Source organism: Chenopodium quinoa, unplaced genomic scaffold, assembly GCF_001683475.1.
Source record: "Chenopodium quinoa cultivar QQ74 unplaced genomic scaffold, ASM168347v1, whole genome shotgun sequence".
NCBI lineage: Eukaryota > Viridiplantae > Streptophyta > Magnoliopsida > Caryophyllales > Amaranthaceae > Chenopodium > Chenopodium quinoa.
Window position 1 is genome coordinate 331,205 of NW_018742385.1, and position 20,183 is coordinate 351,387.

The following is a 20,183-nucleotide window of genomic DNA, read 5'->3' on the forward strand; positions in this document are numbered from 1 at the left end:
CATTGATCCTAAGCCTATTAAGAGTCGAAGGCTTGAGAGTTGTTCTTATGTTTATGAATCTGATATAATTGGAAGAGAGTCTGATTTAGAGAAAATTGTTGGTGTGTTGCTCGATTCTAGTGTTCAACAAAACGTTTCTTTCCTTTCTATTGTGGGGATTGGGGGTTGGGAAAGACTGCTGTTGCCCAACTTGTGTATAATGATGTAAGAGTCACAACCTCATTTCCTTTGAGGTTGTGGACTTGTGTCGCTGATGAAAATCAGATACTGCTTGATGTACAAGGGGTTCTTCGTAAGATTCTAGCTTCAGCTACGGGTTATATGTTGGATGAGAGCACTACTATGGATGGGTTGCAAATCCAACTTCGAGAAAAACTTGCAGGAAAAAAATTCTTGCTTGTTTTGGATGATGTGTGGACTGAAAATTATGAGCGATGGCATACACTGACACAATATTTGATGGGAGGTCAGAGGGGGAGTTGGATTGTGGTTACAACACGTTCACAGCAGACAGTACGAATCATCGGAGGTGGTCCAAGGCATGAGCTACAAGGTTTGACAAAGGAAAAATCATGGTGTTTATTTAGAACGTTTTACCAAATTGAGCTTTAAACGGAAACTATTGACAAAAATGGTAGCGTGGCAAAACTATTTACCAAACTAAGCTTCCAGGGTAAATCGCTGTCTCGGACAGCGTTTTACCTTCTGTATTTTTTTAAATTCAGTAGGGCATAAAACGCTGTCTCGGACAGCGTTTTATCCTTGGGTTTTTTTTAAAAAAAAATTCAATGGGTAAAACGCTGTCCGAGACAGCGTTTTATTCCCTGTTTTTTTTTTTAAATGAAACGCTGTCCGGGACAGCGTTTCATGGCCATATATCAGCATGTTCACTTCAGCAGAATGCGCAAGAACTCAACCTCAACCTCAACGCTTTCCCTCCTCCCTCTCACACTAAACCACGACCGTACTCAAACACCCGCATTGCCGCCGCCGCCCACCCTTGCGCCACCGCTGCTGCCGCCACCTTGCTGCTGCCCTCCTCCCTCTCACACTCACTCACTCAATTTCGTGGTTAGCCCTAAACTGAATTTAGTGTAATTGCATAGTTATTGTGGTTAATTATTGTGAATTGTATGTAATTGCTCTTACTTGTTGTTAATTCATGTCAATTGCCTGTAATTGTTGCTAATTATTAATGAAAATGTGGTACATTGTTGATAATTATTGATGGTGATGTGGTACATTGTTATTGAAATTGTTCATGACATTGGTGAAGTTGATGATGGTGAAAATGTTGAAGTTGTTAATGGTTGAAATTGGTGAGAAGAGATGAAATTGTTGAAATTATTGAAATAGTTTAGGTTGAAATTGTTGAAATAATTCAAATTGTTCATGAAATTGTTGAAATTGGTGAAGTTGTTGAAAGTGAAGTTGTTATAGGTGAGAAGAGTCTTATTTCAGTGTTGATAATTTACCTCGCTCTAGATTTCGATAATCCTAAAATGTGTTTTGGTTATGTAGAATATGGCGTCACAAAATGTAGTTTTGTTATGCCGGTGGGGAGGAGAAATTCTGTTTGATGGACCCCGGGTCGAGTATAGTGGGGGAAATATGGAACCACTAACACTAGAACCGAACATGACTATGAATGATTTGATAACATTTGGAACATTTGATCGTTAACATTTTGGTTAATTGCTAATGCGTTAACTCTGTTGGGATAACCCTAAATTGCATGTGAACAGATACGATGGACGGTGAAGATCGTACGCCTGGACCCGTTGACCCTTCTGTGCTTACACTACAGGGCACACACCGCAGCGTTGCCGTATGGGATCAGACGGTAATATTGCATTTGTTTGTTCATGGACTACAGCTTGTTGAGTTTATATGGTATATGATCTTAATTTCTTTCTAACAGGTTGATCCGGCAAAGCAGCTCGTTTGCAGGCATTACACCACCAGGTTCATGGTGGGGTGGGGAATCGATCCTCGCGTTTTGGCGTACGTCGAGTTTGTCGGTTTAGGTGGTTTTCACCGTATGGCGTATAGGGAGATCGATCGAGCGCTTGTCACTGCGCTCGCGGAGAGGTGGAGACAGGAGACGCACTCCTTCCACCTACCTGTTGGTGAGACGACCGTTACGTTACGGGACGTGGCGATTCTTACGCGCCTTCCAGTACATGGGTCTGCGGTGACAGGACACGCGTTAGTCGATCCCGTCGGTTTGGTTGGTCGGGTACTTGGTGTCCAGCCAGGTCCCGCCGATATTAGGGGATCCGGGTTGAGGACCGGCTGGGTCCGTGAGACTTTCCGTGAGCTACCACCAGGGGCTGATGACGCCCAGGTTCAGAGATACGCCCGGGCGTACTTGTTCTTCCTCATCTCGGGCGTGTTGTTCGGGAATAAGAGCGGGAGCCATCTCCAGCTCATTTACATGCAGCTGTTGGACCACGACTGGGATCATATCCGAGGCTACAGCTGGGGTAGCGCCTGTCTGGCGACGTTGTATCGCCAGCTGTGCAGAGCATCCCACGTAGGTGCTAACGAGAATGGAGGTCCCCTGATTGTCCTCCAGGTACCTCACTTATTTCTGTACCAAAAAAACTATTTCACCACGCACTTACATATTTCATACTGAAGCTAGTTTTGTGTCTCTGTGTGCCAGTTCTGGGCTTGGGAGCATATCCATGTAGGCAGACCAGGCAGACCTGCGATACACCGTCGGGGGGAGCAGGACCAGGACGACCAGTACCAGGCGTACGATGCTCCCCCGCTCCCTACACCGGATGAGGCATATGGTTGCAGGTTCGATACAACTTTCATTGAGTTAGGCTTTATTTAATGCGCGGGGTTGTTAACTGAAACATTGTTCGATATTAGGTGGGTGGTACCCAGGCTGACACATGCTCATGCGGCGAGGGGTCTTCCGTATTACCGAGACGCCCTAGACCGACTCACCGAGGACCAGGTAACAATTTAAAATACAGTTTTAGCTTTTTTGTTTTAACATTGTACTTGTTGCGAACTAACATATTCATAATATTACTGTTGATGTGTATTTACAGGTGACATGGGACCCGTATGTACCTGACTTGGTAGATGCCATGCCTCCACATCTGCTAGACCATCAGGCGGAGTGGCGTGCTAGGGTCCCCCTGATCTGTTTCGAGGTTGTGGAGAGTCACCTGCCCGACCGAGTCATGAGGCAGTTTGGACTACGCCAGACTATCCCACAGGGGTGTGACACTAGTGTACAACTTCACGGCATTGATCGTCGGGGAAAGGGGGAGACCAGCTGGGCGCTGGAGCATTGGCGTTTCCTTCAGCTATGGGAGCAACGGTTGGAGTTCATCGTTGGAGGTGATCTAATGCAGGGGGCTATGGATCCCGACGATCCGTACATGGTGTGGTACAGGCGTATCACACGACGCTTCATCAACCCCAGCTACGCACCACCATCCACACATTACCATCCAGCATATGACATCATTAGCGGATATGTGAGTTATTATTTTTCTACTCCTTTTCAACAATTTCCATATTTGTATGCCATAGATCTGACTGATCGATGATTACTGCAGGCGGCGGATATGGTGGCGATGGTTGATGCGCTATCAGTCTCCCTTGAGTGCGGACCCACTAGAGCCCAGGTCGAGCAGGTGCGAGATATGGGCGTCGCTACCTTACGGAGATATGGTCACGCTCATCTCGCCCACCGGCGGGACGGTCATGATGGCAACTCACAGTTCGATCTCGGCCAGAGCAGCGGTGGATGTGATCCTACGTCACCCAGACACGCAGAGGATTACAACATCCACAGTACTGCGCCCTCTGGTACCCAGGAGGACCCCTCGTCCAGTCAGCTGACTCCCCCACCGCCCCGAGACCCATTCACCACCGTCACTCATTACAGGCGGCGACGTGTCAGACGGAGGGCCGACACTCAGGAGGCAGGACCTTTACCCCGAATAAATGAGTCGGGCTAGTATTATCTGTTGTATTCCCTGTTATTTTGTGTAATGATGTACATAACACTTATGAAATTAATATAATAAATCTTTTTTGAATGACTCCGTGTGTGCTTTGAAGTTAATTTGGTGGTTGGACTGTTGTTGGGCTGTTTCGAGTTTTCTGCAGTGCTTAAAGTTGACGGAACTCCCAGAATATGGTGGTGGTACGTGGTGGGGAGTGGCGGAGTTGGTGGTCGACGGTGGTGGGGTAGGGCTGTGGAGCTGGCTGTTGTGGTGGCTGTTGGAGGACTGCAGCATGCAAGCTGTTTGCTGAAGCTTGTTTTCTGCCTGGATGCTGGTTGCTGTTTCCAGCAGAAAAGCGCTGTCTGAGACATCGCTTTATGTTCAAGCATAAAGCACTGTCTAAGACAGCGTTTTATGTTCAAGCATAAAGCGCTGTCTGAGACAGCGCTTTATGTTCAAGCATAAAGCGCTGTCTGAGACAGAGCTTTATGTTGAACATATAAAATAGTTGTAGTTGATTTTTTTTTAAAAAAAAAACCAGGGGTAAAACGCTGTCCGAGACAGCGTTTTATGCTGGAAGCTTAGTTTGGTAAATAGTTTTGCCACGCAACCATTTTCGTAAATAGTTTCCGTTTAAAGCTCAATTTGGTAAAACGTCCGTTTATTTAAGAGGGTAGCATTTGGATCACAACATGAAAACCTTCCTGAAGACTTGGTTGAAATTGGTCAAGATATTGTTGGGAAATGTGCTAACGTACCTCTTGCAATTAGAGTGGTCGGAAGTCTTCTCTATGGCCAAGAAAAAAATAAGTGGCTTTTAATTCAGAAGCTGGGATTAGCGGAAGTTAATAGAAGCGAAGATAGCATCATACCTACACTGAAGCTGAGTTACTATCAACTTGAATCTCCATTAAAAAGTTGTTTAAGTTATTGTGCAGTATTCCCTATAGATTATGTAATGAGGAAGGATACATTAATAAGGCTTTGGATAGCACAAGGCTACATCCCACTAGACGATCCTCATAGCCCAGAAGATCTTGCCGAGGAATATTTTTCAATCTTGTTGCGGAGATGTTTTTTCCAAGATGTGGAGAAAGATGAAGATGGTAATATTAGATCATGTAAGATACATGATTTGATGCATGATCTTGCTCAACAAGTTGTGGGAAAAGAAATTTGTAGAGTGAAAACCATGAATGGGGATGTAGACAAAAAAGTTCGCCATCTCTCTCTTGTAAGTATTACAAATTTCTGTTTTACTAATAAGAGCCACATACGTTCATATCTTCATGTTATTGAGCAGTATCAAGAAATGGTCATGATGGACCAAGTTTGTGTGGATGCATTAATAGGTAATTGGAAGTATTTAAGGGCATTGTACTTGAGTAGATCAATGATCAAGAGTTTGCCATACTCAGTAGGTGAACTGATACATTTGAGGTATCTAGACCTCTCATATAATTTAGGTCTACAAGTTATCCCAGGATCAATTACAAAACTATATAATCTTCAAACTTTAGACTTAAGTTGTTGTAGCGAGTTGAAAGAGTTGCCAAAAGATTTGAGGAGGCTGGTAAAGCTGAGAGTCTTGGATTTAGATGGTTGTAAAAATCTAAGCTATATGCCAAGGGGCATGTGTAGGTTGAGTTGCCTTCACACTCTTAATAGGTTTGTGGTGGGAGGAACGAGTTTAAGTAAGAAAGAGGTGTTTGATGGGCTTGAAGATCTAAGAGCTCTTAGAAACCTGAAAGGTTATCTTAAAATCAGGATCCATTTCACAAAGAAGGGTGCAGATACTTATAAGATAAATGGTGAAAGGGAGGGAGGGTGCCTGGGGAACAAGGAACATCTTAAAGAAGTGCTATTTGAATTTGATGATGACGAGGAGGGTAAGGAAAGAGAGGACTATGATGAAGCAGTGATGGAAGAGTTGCAGCCATTTAATTCTAATCTTAAGAAGTTGTGGGTGTATGGATATCAGGGTTTGAGGATGCCACGCTGGGTAAGGGAAGATAACTTGGCAACTTTTCTCCCCAATCTTGTTGAAATGAGATTTGATGATTGTCAGAAATTGCAGTATCTGGGACAGTTACGGCTTCCTCGATTGAAAATATTAGACGTGTATGATTGCCCAAATCTAACAGCTATTTTGGAGTGTCCTGCATTGGAAGTGCTAGAATTATATAATATCAACGAAAGATTGGAGATTATACCAGTATCAGGGGACTCATCTTATGGTATTGGTCCCAAATTAAGGGAGGTTAGTATAGACAACGTGGCATGGCTTAATTCGCTCCCCATGGACTCTTTTCAGGGTGGTGCAAAGCTGCGCATACGGTGGGATGAGAAGGTGGAGAGTTTGGGGGAGGCAAGGGAGGTGTTCCGTAGCTGCTCATCTTCACTGAAATACTTGGAAATTGAAAGTTGCTCTGAATTGAACAGTGTAATATCCGGAGGATTAGAGCATCTCTCTACTTTGGAGGACTTAGAAATAAGTGGTTGCTGTAATCTGAGTCAATCAGAACAAGTAGAGAAGGAATACTCCTTTTGTCAATCTCTCTGCTCTTTGAAATTGACTGAACTCTCTCAGCTGCTAGAACTGCCCAATTGGATAAGGTACTTGACTGCCCTCCAAACTCTTCATATTTGGAATTGCGAAGAACTGGGATGTATGCCAAATTGGATGTCCGAACTCACCTCTCTTAAGGAACTTCGAATCGCATATTGCTCAACACGGCTGAAAGAAAGATGGCAACAATCAACTGGAGAGGACTGGCCCATCATTCAACACATCCCTCACATTGTATTCCAGGACTATGATGATGATAATGAAAGTGATCAGGTTGCATTGTGATCAGGTTAATTGTTCAAAATTTGTTTAACAATTAGTGTATTTGAATTCTTAGGATTGCGTGGCTCTAATTTACCATTTAAACAAGGCATGCCCACTAGTTGACGAAATGACTTATTTTGCTACAAATCTCACTTTTCATACAAGATGTTTTCTTAATCCTGCGTTGAAATAAATGAATTCTTCTGATGGCCCTGATGGGTTGATTTTACTGCAGTCCGTAATTTGATTGTCCTTGAATATTACAACACTATTTGGCATTTCTAAGATCATTCTCATGAGTTATTTAACATCCCTTTTTATCTGATCATTGCAGTTGTATGATATTCATTTATGCTGAACAGCGGCCAAAAATAATGGATTGTCTTTATCAGTTTTTCAGAGAGTATGTTTGAAATATCAGTGAGTTGGCTGTTACTGCGTCAATAATGCTGCAAGCATGAAGCTAATCCGCAGCAAATTTTTGCATAAGCTTTGGTAGTATTTTGTCTGTAGTGCAATAATTTGTCAATCTATTATTGTCATTTGATGCTAAATATATGTACATGCTTGAAAATACAGAAGCATGAAAGCTGTTTAGACAGGATTGCTCTGAAAGTTTTTTTTATTTTTTTATTTTTTTATTTTTATATTATTTTTTATTTTATTTTTAACAACAGTTTTCTCTGGAAGTTGATATGATTTACATGGTAAGTGATGTTTATGTATCCATATATGTTTCCCTCAAAAAAAATGTATCCATATATGTTGAGAAGGGAAACAATTGACATGGATTGGTATGGGACTTTTAGATGTCTGTTTTCACCAAATGATGTAATGGGAATCAATGAAATTGTAAAGGATTTACAAAAAATGATGAATCTATAGTTTATATATGCAATGTACAAAATACATTTTATTATTTAAATTATTATAAATATAATTTTTTTATTTGCCTATTGAATATCAAAAGTTTATAAAGTATAGGATTGTGTAGGCATGAGTCATATGACCAGATGAATAAAAAAACATTTAGAGCATGGAGCACCTTAAAAATCTCAAATACATGTACTCCATAATATTTTTGATGCGTGTTTGATGGGATTGTTACAATTTTGGCAAAAAAAATAAATAAATTAAAATAAAAAAAAAATTAAAATTTAAAATGAATATACAAGCTACAAAATGTTATATACAACGTTAAATGAATAAATATCTAGATCTTGGTTGAAAATAAGGACAATGTAAATTTGGAACGGAGTACTCGAAATAAATAAATTGATTCCACTTCCACAAAGAAACTCAATTTCCTTGGAAAATTTTTTAAGAAAATTTAATGAAAGTATGAGATTTATTTATTTATTTTGACACAATATGGGATTTATTAATTATACAACTAAATATAAAACTTAGATTTTATGAATTTAATTTGATTACATAATTATTTATAGTTTAAAATTGATAACTTTGCATCACTTGGGTCCATAGCTCAGTGGTAGAGCATTTGACTGCAGATCAAGAGGTCACCGGTTCGAACCCGGTTGGGCCCTAAACTTAGATTTTTTTAAAAAAATTATTTTTTATTTCTTTTTTGATCGCCTTGCTGTTTGTCTCCATTCTGCTAGAGCGTGCGTTGGGTTTATGGGGTGTGTACTAATGCCGTGGTGCTTCACCAGTGCTCTTCACAGGTTTGTATTTTATTGTGGAATTCAATTACAGGTAGAGTGTTCTTTCAACAGAGATGATTACTGGTTATAAGTTTTGCTGTTTTATTTTTAAGATGAATAGAGTAATCATGTACATTACAAGAGTGAGTATTATTATCAATTGATAAATCATAATTGTTGTGAATCACTGGTGGTTGTATCCTCTCCGAGTTTATTATAATCGTGAGCGTAGTCATAGGGTTCCATGACTCCCGAAGTAGCAGAAAAGAATCAAATCAGGTCTATCATTCAAAATTTCAGAGTTGCTGAAAAAACAAGAGAATGATATAATGTAAATGACCTGTGTAATAACTGAGAGATATGATTATACTTGATGAAATTCAAGCTCCAAACAATAACAAATTAAGAGATGATACAACAATACAAGCTCCACTAAAATAGCCAAAGAAAATGATGCAATTGCTATGCTTTCAATTGAAATATAATACCAGAGCTTGATGCCACAACAGCTGTCAGCAGGAAAACAATGATTCCAAGAGATTTCAATCTGTTTCATGAAGCCGACAGGCTTGACACAACAATTGCTTCTTAACATTATAAAACAAAGTAAATCATAAAGCTCATAAACCGATCGTTACTAGAATACATAAATACTCCCTTCATTCCAGTCCAAATTCACCCTTCTGGACATGGCTGCTTCCGCAACCAGGCTTCCAGTCAGAAAATTAGAAGAATGACCATTCCCGACTTTTTAACTGCAATTTAAAAAAACAAATAAGTTATAATACTCTTATTGAAAAAAATTGGTTTGTGAAAAGTTGAAAGCGCAAATTAACATCAATATGCCAACCACCAAGTACATGCAAATAAAAAGAGTGAAATTAATGATTCATGTGACTATGAGTACAAAATTTCCAAGCAGGAGTAAAATATACCCAGAAATCAAATGTAAAATGCAGCTACATTTTGTCAATGCATCGAATGAACAATGTTGTCAATGCATCTAGATTTTGTCAATGCATTGAATGAACAATGTTGTCAATGCATCTAGATTTTATTCAGGGTATATACACAATCACTATCTAGATAAACCAACATAAGATATATGTTAGATGTCTTGCTCCCAGTAACAAAAAAAAAAATCTCATTCTGCAGTGTACTTTGAAACCATTTCTTGAACAATTTCTTGCTCCCAAATGATTAAAAACACATTTTCATTTAAATTAAAAGAAAGCAAATATGCTAATAAACAATGTTTAAAAGATGGAAGTTTAAAACGCATAAACCAAATGAGACATCACAAAAGAGTAGAATTAGATGCACAAAGCAGAGGCTCATGAAAAAGTCAAGCTAGTTGAGTTATCTCCATAAATTGTTTAACATAATTGGAAAGGTGTATTTCTTCCAGACAGCCTGACTAATTAGCATGCAGTCTCAATTTCGATGTGACCAGCGTATCATTTGACCAGAAGCTAACAAATCTATTAGGAAACACAGGGTAGGACAGTAGTGATGCCATCATTGCCTTATGGAAGCTTAAGGAAGAGGCCTAAAGTGGTCGACTAGAATGTCTCATATGTTTTCCTAGGTCCCTAATCATCATATCATAAGCAAATCAACAACAGAAAGCTTCCACCATGCAGGATAATGTAACTATTTGGTGAATAGTGGATACAAATATCAATTACATGTATAAGCATCAAGAGATTAAATTTAGATGGCTGGGGTGGGTTACAACATACAACAAATCCACTTTGAATACATCAATGAACTCACAAGCTCAAATAGTCACATTTCTTGGTCTACCAAACACAGAAAATTCCCAAATAAAAAATTAAAAATATTTGGTTTAGGATGAACTCTTTATTATGGCATAATAACATGGCCTAGACCCAACATGAAGTTACTAAGAGGAACTACATCAGCACACAAACACGTTAAAGACATGAACAATACCATAGTGTTGTGGCCTAATATGTGAGATATGCAATTTGTTGTGTCAGGCTGAGGAGTAATATATTAGCTTCTCCAGCTAGCATTTAGCTTTTCAAAGTTTAACTACCATCTTAAATACAAAGTACCTTAAATACACTTTATCTATGTACGGTTTGTTATTACTAGATATCTTTAATTTCATAATGAAAAAATTTTATGAAAATTACACATTAATAAAACACATATTATTATGAATCTAATAAGAACCCACTTGATATATTTTTTCTTTACAGATTATGGAACACATAAGGTCAAAGTTTAGTCAAATCAGATTTGACCAGATTAGATCATACCATACATACCATACCAAATCAGCAAAAGAAGGTGAACTAAACAAGCCCTTATAGATGACCCACTAGATTAATCTCACAAACACTATTTTGAGTTCCACCACTAGTCTATCTCATCAACTTCACCAAACAAAAATTTAATATAGTGAACATACTCTAATCGGTCATATGAGGCAAACAATAAGGGACGGAGGGAGTATAAACTAGGCTCATCTATACCCAGCATAATATGCATAAAATTTTTGTAACTATGCCTTCCAACCTTGAAAAATGTGTTTCCAATCCCTCCATCAGAGGTCATGTACAAACTAGCTAGCGGAAGTTTCACCAATGGAAAATAATATCTACAATCAAGCATAAAATCAAGGCCTTAATGGAAAATAGCAAAACATGTCCGGAATCCTGAATTCACCCCAACATGTATATGCATGAGATCAACCTTAAAGTACTCACTGACACTTGCCTTTTATGGTAAAATCAATATCTTAGAGCGCCAGGAAAAAGGTTCTGAATCACATTCTTCATTTTTCACTTTCTTTAAGTAACGGTCCAGAGCATATGTCTGGTCATCTACAATTTCTGTGGAATTTGCATCTTCAGCCAACTTGACTGCAGCCACTTGAGAAAACTGAAATGTTTCGCCAATGTGCTGCAGCTTCCGAGCAGCTTCTTCCATGCCAAGCATCAAAAGGGTGGACAACAGTGATTTCAGCTCACGTCTGGCACCTACGGTCATAGCCATACCCTTAAGATGATCAACTAGAGCCAGTTCCTCGCCAGGGCTACATCATAAAGGTTTTCAGGTAATAAAATTGTTGGCAACGAAAACACAGTAAGATAAAGGGAGCTAAATCTGATAACCAGGGTGTTATCATTACCGAGAGAGTCAAAGAGCACGAAAACCTAAGATATAAAAATAGAATACCTGCCAGCACGAATCTTTCCTTTATTTTTCTTGCGCTTGTTTTCTCTTGCCCTGCTGGAAGTCCTAGAAGTCATTGAAGCAGTAGAAACCTTACTCGTCCTGCCAATGAGAAGTTGAACACCATAAGAAAACTACACTGAATAAAATTGGAGCAGGGAGATGCTAATAGAAAAAAGCAACTAGAATAAATTGTCAAGAAAGTGACAAAACAAGATAGCTCAAGAAAGATAGGCATGGCCACATATGATGCATCAACATAGGAATTAAGTGTTTAATTTATGAAAGAATTAGAGCTCATGTTCAATCATTGTATCAGCAAACAAGCAAAATGAGAGACTTCAAGCCTAGTGTTCAAAATAAATGTAAAGTTTTTTTATTTCAGAAAACCCCTTGTCATTCAATATCTAGAGAAAGCACCACTTCGTTGTATTTTGATCAATAACTGACCAAGCTCTAAGGCAAGGGGGCAATACTAGAGTTTTATATAAAGAGTAACTTACAATTATCCCAAGTTTATTCTTAGTACTGACGATTGAAATTTTCATTCCACCTCCTAAAGTTCAGTAAAACTCTAATTTTGTCTCCTACACTTTAACTGACATGCAATGAATGCAAGTTATTTCTAGGGTATATATTCGCAATATTAGGGTATCGAGATGGAAACATGCCAAAAAGGAAGGTATCAGAATGAAAAAAAGTCTTCAATATCAAACACACATATAAGCATTCAAACTTACAACCTATGTTACTCGGACTCGGGTAGCCATGTCCGACACGGGTACGTATCCAAGTGTCCGACTCAGCTATTTTGTGAAAAAATTCTATGATTTTCAACTAAAATGAAGTGTCCATGTGTCATACCCATGTCCGAGGGTCGAGAGTCCGACACGGGTACTTGAGGTAAAATGAAGAGTCCGAGTAACATAGCTTACAACTAGTCAGGGGTCACACAGGACATTTCATGATAAGGACAAACCAACTGATCCACGTCAGCATGCCGTAATTCCTGAAACAGGAGTAACTCATAACAAGTACTCCGTAGCTCAAGTTTGACAAGGGTCATGGCTAAATTGTCCCCTCTACAGCTTCACCCCCATAACGCAATAGAGATCCTAGAGTTGAAGGCACAAATACGCCAGCAAAGTGAGGCATACATTTCCACAAATAAAAGTATGGCAATTTATATAAATAAATTCTTCAGTCTTTTTTTAGTTGACATGTTTTTGACACTATTCACAAACGCTACTTTGAATAGCTTTTGTGATTTATATAGTATGATATAACAGTCATGTAGGAGCTTGTTAGAATCGTCTCAACGTATATTTTCATAATTCAACTTTTTATTATTTTTACTTATTGATAATTAGATATATTAATTATTAAATTTGTGTGTTGGCATATATGATTAAAAGAAATGTGTCAACTAAAAAAGAATGGAGGAAGTATATATCAAGAAGTATGCACTACTGTACTAGCTTTATGACAATAAAGTATAAAAGGCCTTTCAGCGTAAATTGTTTTTTTAGCTTCAATAGTTACCTATGATCCAATCTAAATACAAAATTAACCTACCCAAAATAGCTTCCATAGTATTGATGATTAACATTATATGACTTGGAGATGAAAATTGTATGCAAAAGAGAGGTAAATATGACCCTAGGCCAGGCTGATTTGTGGCACAACACATCGCAAAGTAGGAACGACACGCTGTGTCAGCCCATGGACTAGGTTTTTTTGGAGAAGCATGATAAGGCACGACATAGCATGAATCAATACGACAAAGCAAGCTAAGTTAAGTTATATTTGGTTTTGGTACACAAGCATAACACAGCACAATACGGTAACATGAGGGCTTCGGCCATGCTTGCAACGCCCTTTTGAAAATTTTGGCATGGCACAGTACACACACTGCAAGTGGGCTGGGCCTAGCCAGACTACCCAAGGCATACAGGCCGAATACGTAGTACAGCCCACAGTAATCTTTATGGAGACAAGCGAAGGCAAAATACAAAATAAAATAGTCTAGACATATGTTCCTCTCATTATTAAATGTTACCATTTTACTGCATTCTTATTTTCTATTAGAATTCCATTTTTTAGATACATATTTGAGCCACAAAACTAACACCATGTACACTATCATTTAACAAGACAAATGAGCAATCACTACAAAATATCACTTATCCAAACTCCTGAAAGGTCCATCCATCCAGCAATTCACCGAATATCTAGCCCCCGTCTCATTAAGGAAATGTCACATTCTTAGTCTAAACCTAAAAATATGAACATAAAGACCTTATCCACTAAGAGCTCTTAAAAAAAGATATAAGTTCTTATGAGTTTCTTCACAGCATTCTTCTCATAAATAAAGTGCCTATTTGCTTAAAGAAAAATTGTCAGAAAAACAATATACAATGGCACTCCACGTAGCAGCCAAATCCTATTTAAACCACCCACAATGATCTAACTTTAAAGACAAGGCATAAAATAAATTAACTTTTGTTGGAGTACAGGGCAAGCAGAGAAACAGTCAGAGAGTAGCCTAAAAAACTATATTATACCACAACTTTACAACAATTATCTATGGGACCACTTCTTTATCTCACTCTATCGCTGTCCTCTCCAAAAACAAAATTTTACTTCCCCTACGGAGCAAGTAGATATTGAGGAAAAATGAATTCGCCAGAGAGTCATTACCAGTTTGACAAACCTTTTTCTAACACGAAGTTGAAAATTAGTTCAATGTCAAATTATATAAAACTTATTATAAAAAAAAATTACAGAATCTTAAAGTTATTTACAGATTATATATGTGCTCCAAGCCACTAAAATGCATGAGTTAACACTCTAAACCATAACAACTCCCCTTCCCAAAGAAAAAATAAAGGAGCAAGCAAAAATGCTAAATGTAAACAAATAAAGGACAGAACCAGACCAACATTTCAAAATTTGCGAAACCAATAATTGAATGGACATGATTAGAAAGAATATAATTTATAATCACAAGAAATGTTTTGAAACATGACAAATCACTAAAGCACCAATATTCTAATTAGCATGGAAATAATTAGGAAAAAAAATATGCAGCCATGAGAAGTTGTTAAAAACATGACAAACAGTAAAGCACGTGTATTACAATAAATTACTGATTCAGCATACCCTGTAGTATAAGCACTCATGCCACTGAAGTTACTGCTAGCTTCTGATATGGTATCATCGTCAATGTCGTTCACGGAATGCTCCTCAGACCGCAGCTTTGCTGCAAGCATTAATCTTCGTTGTCGGACAGCCAAATAGCGTGTAAGATACTTCCCAATTTTCTCTAGCCCCTCCTCATATTCGCTTACCAAGATACCAGCACATTCTGTGGATGCACTTTTCACTTCTGTGATTAGATCGTCATTCCTATGCATAAATGCAATCCTTAGAGCTTCCTCCCACTCTCTAGCACTTACTAGTAAGCTGATAGCAGAATTAACATCCCCACAGTATTCTAAAGCAATCTTGGCAGCTTCAGCTGGTTTACCAAGGGCTTGGAGTTCTTCACAAAGCTCATGTGCCAACTTCAATACCTCTTCTTTATCAAATTTCAGAAGACCAGCAACAGTTAGGACTCCACTCCAATGACCACAATCACGATAAGCCTTAAGAGATTTTTCCAGACAGGAGCAGCACAAATATGTCATGGCAGCTTCCTCAAAGCATTTCTTATCAATGAGATGATCACCCCAAGCCTCATAAATCTGCATTCTCTTTGAATGGTCAGAAAATAGCTGAAGTCCAAGAGGAAACAGCTGAGGTTGATCTTTCAAAAGAGCCATGCAATCTGAATGATAGGTCTCCCCTGCAGAAATAATGTGCTTCAGCGCCTTCTCATACCTCCGCAACCGAAGGTCTACTCTATACTGCATTAAAAGAGTTGGCATACATTCCAATTCCTGGAGAAAAGGAAGAAATTCTTTTGGATCCCTCTGAGAATTCAATGCTACAATAGCTGCAAGGTTCAAATCATACAGACCTAATGCAACTTCAAACACAGCATCAGCGTCAGACAACCACAATAGGTGTTTGAGAGCCTCTTCAGCAGAGGGATAAGACGTTCTTCTTTGTTCATTAGAGCCTGATAGTTCCATTTCTCTAGTAATCTTTATCCTTGCCAAAGCTTCCTCAAGTGCAGGAGGATCATTTCGTGCAAGAGTAGTCAAGATACAAAGCTCCCTGGCAGGACTTTCAGGTACATGTTCCTCAAGGGCCCTTCTAATGGCCAACAAGACACCAGATACCTTGCTCTTATGATCGGAATCCCCCAGTAATCCAGTATGCACATCTTTCTCATCAGAAGAAGGAAATGAAATGCAGTCCTTGTACAGCTTAACAGTTGTATTTTCATCCTTTATGGCACAAACAAACTCGGTAATATAACTCAGATTATTTACCTGTTTAACAAAGTCAGAAGCAAATGGGAGGAAAGCCTGCCAACCACAGTAGTCAACAACAATATTAAAATCTATTCTATGCCGCCTAATCATAAGCAATGCATCCTTAAACCGCTTTTGCACTAAAGCATTAGTAATCGAGGTCAGGACCAATTTTCTAGGATAGATGCACTCCAAGTTTCCTCTAATTGTCTGAAGTATAACAGTAGCTTCGTCTCCATGAAGAACGCCAACAATTTTAGCACCTCTTTCCCATATGTTTATAAAATTTCTACTTTCCTCTTCCTTTCTTTTGCTGGCAACACGCATGAAGTTTTCATACTTTACCAGAGCATTCCCGGCTAAAACATCAGAGATGTCAACAATGTAAAGCAAATCTTGCTTAGTTGCAAGGATTAAGTGCGTAATGATTTTATCAGAAGAATTAGAGTATATGGAAAAGGTGCTGCAATTGTTGCATAATATTGCTCCATCTACATGAAGCACACCATGCTCATTAAGTCCAAATAGCAAAGGCCTCAACTGCACACCACTGGTTACATTAGCCACAGTCATCCAAGGGCAAGATGATGAGAGGGTCACTGCATTATATTTCTCAAAATGAGGACCAGAAGTTGATTGGAGCATGCTCGCCTGCGACACATACTCAAAAACATCTCCCCCATTAAACTGAACAAATGCTGAACCACTTTTGGCGGGATTAGGAGCAATACTAATTACCAGCTTCTGCACAAAAAATTGGTTTGAAATTTTCACATTCCAGCTTGAGCAAGTAACTGAATCTGGAACATGATTTTCAGAACAAAGAACCCCAATTTCCACCAATTGGTAACCCATATGGTCGTTTTTTGATGCAGCTAGGGACAAACATTTCTCATGATTGAATCCAAAATGAGAAACACCCAGAAGTAGATGAGAGTCTAGCCATTCAAGATGCAAAAGAGATCCAAATGCCATTTCACAAACCGAAGCCTCAACAGCAAATTCTTTCCCTTCTAGATCTTCCCAAAGAGAAAGAGCAGGAAGCTCCACAACACAAAAGCTTTCATCCGACAGAAAGGCAGCCAATAGGATCTTTGAATTATTAGAATAAAATGCCATTTCCCTGACAGCACTTGGGAATATTAGTTTGAATGAGTACATGGGTGGTGGAATCAAAGAAAGGGAAAGAGGGGTCACAAGTATATTAGAGCCGTCAATGACTAATGCTACCGAATTATCCATAACAGCAGTAATCCATACAAAATTGTAGACAGAAATATGACCAGTAGAAGTCCAACAGATCAGCTGCAGTGGCTTTGTTGGGTCACACATCAGCTGCGGTCTCTCCTGCCTGGAGTATCTGATCTCTTGTTTCAAATACCAGTGGTTGTTGCTAAAGAACCAAACCTTCAAAGAGTAATATTTCTCACATCTAACAAGGGCACAAAGGAGATCAGAACTACAATTCCACTTCAAAACTTCAACTGCAGCATCTGATATCTCTTTAATGCTAAATGAGCTTCTCTCCAATCCATTCCTCTCAAAAAAGGCTATGGATGGACACATATTCTCATTTCTCCTATCATACACAGTTGCAATTTTTGCTCCACTAGGCATCCATTCTAAAGTTTCTGAACAAAAAGGCTTTGGATCTGAAGAGGAATGCAACAAACCAGTATCCCTTTCCCAAACCTTAATCTTCCTCAAATTCTGCATCTTACTCAACGTAGCGAAATACCTCCCATCACCTCGCCAAGAAATGGGATTTCCATGGCTATAGATAGTAGAGTTTGTTGACTCACCTGCACATCACTAAGATATTTAAAATTATGCTAACTAAGAAAAACACATTGAGAAAAGGTGTTCAGCATACACCAACTGCAAAGCTTACACCAAAGAAGTGATGAACTAAAGGACTAGTGTCAAAAAAAAATTCCATGTTAACATCCCAACAATACACTTCTAAGCGATTTTCCTAATCTCAACTTCGGCCTTCCTTCTATCAAAGGAGTATGACCTATATTAAGAACAAGCTTAGAATTGGAAACCATAAAATTCCCAACAAATTGCAAAATTAAAGAATAGGTGCTCAGCATCCATGACTCATAGTGTTCAAGTCAGCAACCAAGGCAATTTTCATATGCCTTAGCATGCCTTAAACATCTAATGACATAAGGTTGGAAAACATAAAGGTAATCACCATCCTTAAAAATAACATTGACAAATTCTTTTCTTGAATCAACAGTTACGCATAACATAATGGAGAATAAATTTTAGGGCTCAAAACCAATAGTATATTCTTGCAAATAAATTGTATGGCTAAAGACAAAATCTAATATGTTATACAAAGTAACAGTTTAATATAAGCAACATTCATAAAAGCAAACAACATCTAACAAAATAAATGTCAACTGGAGATGTATTATGAGGATCATAGAGAAGTCCTTACTTACGTCAACATCTTCAGGATGATCCTCGAACGCTGTTTCGTACAACACGTCCCAATCATGAGTCATAACCAACAGCTGGCCCAGGCCAGTGGTTACTGCAAGAAGATCTCCGTCTGGACTAGGAGATATGCATTTCACACCACCGTCAACTCTGCCAACTACTTCTGTGGCATTACAATCCACCACGTATAACAGAAGAAATCCACTAGATGTCCCAATGATCAATGCCTCCTTTTCCAGGAGATAATCAAATGATGTGATGGCATCATCAACTTCTAAATCAAGTGATTGTACGTCTGCTGACAAAATTATCCCACTCTGTGCTTTTGCATTCTGACAATATCATACATACAATCAATAAACGCTGCCATATAAGTTGAATACATCAGGCATGAGATATAATTCATGAAACAAGCATCATCACTTTCGGAAGTTTTCAAATTAGAGAACCTTCCCATCAACTGACTTAGATTAAATTTCAAATTTTCTTAAACAACCTAATTCCCAGTGAAATCTCTCTCTAAGAGGACCTTATAGAAACCCAATTAATTCGAGGAAAAAAAACAATATAATTATAGTAAAAGTTTTAAAAAGACAGAGCACTTGAGTTCAACTATTAATTCAAATTGCCACAAAGTTCCTTAAGATTTTGCTGAGCTTATATCTGTTCTTCGAAAACTATAACCATCAAAGACTGCCTACAACTTCTGATACTCTTTTATAATTCATTTCGGTTCTCCTTCCCGTCCAGAAATTACTGTCACAAATATCTCACACAATTAATGATACGATACGATTTTACATTACAATACTGTATTTTGAAGCTCCCACAATCGTCTGATCACTCGGTTTTAAACACCACGAAATTTAAAAAATCCAATCATAAATCATAACTATACTCGGGAGCATGGCAACATTTTCCCTACCCCCGAAAATAACTTTGTATATGCTACTCCTAAACTGATAAGAGTACATTACAAACCAAACCATTCAATACTATACTCCTCCAAAATCAACAGCAATATACTTAACAATTTACAAAAGCAGCAAAAAGAGTAAAATAATGAACAAAATGAATGAAAAGTGAGCTTACTTGGTGAGAAGGGAATTGGGAAGTGTAGATAAGATTAGAAGAAGAAGCAAAAAACAAGCGATTTCGTTCAATATCAATGGCGGAAAACAGTATTTGTTCGCCATCAGATTGAAGCTCCAAGCTCACAGAAATCTCCGAAGATAGCTTGAGATTCTTCATCTTGTTCGAAAAAGATTCGGTCTTCAAACCCTAGAAAATGGTAAAATGTCGAACAATGGATTGCAGAGGTTTTGCGAGGGTTCAGGTGTGTCGAGCCATAGAGTTGAAGTATAACGGCAATGTTGGGTGAACCCTAAAAGAATTAAAGATTACTTAATTTTTAAGAACTTAAAAAATATAATCTAATGGGTGAGCACGTACCGTTAGTACTAACAGTTCGAGTACCCAATAATCAAAATCACTAAAAGTGATACCCATAACCGGAACCCATAAGTTCGGGTACCCAGATTTCGAGTACCCGGATTTTCGGATCGTTTATCGGACACCCAATAATATATCCAATAATGATAATTAAACTTAAATATGTAGTTATTGTGAT

General features: G+C 38.5%; 3 protein-coding genes and 1 non-coding gene across 5 annotated transcripts; 3 read left to right on the plus strand and 1 right to left on the minus strand.

Annotated features, from left to right (window-relative positions):
* The first annotated feature begins 288 nt into the window (after positions 1-288).
* Positions 289-7,945, plus strand: LOC110698863 (putative disease resistance protein RGA1). Its single transcript, XM_021876382.1, has 2 exons — positions 289-577; positions 4,637-7,945. Exons 1-2 carry the CDS (start codon positions 322-324, stop codon positions 6,829-6,831), a joined length of 2,451 nt encoding a protein of 816 aa, XP_021732074.1. The 5' UTR covers positions 289-321; the 3' UTR covers positions 6,832-7,945.
* LOC110698874 (serine/threonine-protein phosphatase 7 long form homolog) lies at positions 2,587-4,340 on the plus strand. Its single transcript, XM_021876389.1, has 4 exons — positions 2,587-2,808; positions 2,884-2,971; positions 3,069-3,503; positions 3,585-4,340. The coding sequence occupies exons 3-4, from the start codon at positions 3,108-3,110 to the stop codon at positions 3,987-3,989; spliced, it is 801 nt and encodes a 266-aa protein (XP_021732081.1). The 5' UTR covers positions 2,587-2,808; positions 2,884-2,971; positions 3,069-3,107; the 3' UTR covers positions 3,990-4,340.
* Positions 7,946-8,285: 340 nt separating the features above from the next.
* Positions 8,286-8,357, plus strand: TRNAC-GCA. Its single transcript has one exon. It is a non-coding gene; the product is annotated as a tRNA-Cys (tRNA).
* Positions 8,358-8,810: 453 nt separating this feature from the next.
* Positions 8,811-19,931, minus strand: LOC110698885 (elongator complex protein 1-like). Of its 2 annotated transcripts, XM_021876396.1 has the most exons (6): positions 19,646-19,931; positions 18,552-18,885; positions 14,844-17,904; positions 11,685-11,783; positions 11,223-11,541; positions 8,811-9,229 (listed from the first exon to the last, which is right to left on the minus strand). In XM_021876396.1, the coding sequence occupies exons 1-5, from the start codon at positions 19,802-19,804 to the stop codon at positions 11,226-11,228; spliced, it is 3,969 nt and encodes a 1,322-aa protein (XP_021732088.1). In that variant the 5' UTR covers positions 19,805-19,931; the 3' UTR covers positions 8,811-9,229; positions 11,223-11,225. The 2 variants fall into 2 exon arrangements, with proteins under 2 accessions (XP_021732088.1, XP_021732093.1); XM_021876401.1 differs by lacking the exon at positions 19,646-19,931 and having other exon boundaries at positions 18,556-18,639.
* Positions 19,932-20,183: the final 252 nt, after the last annotated feature.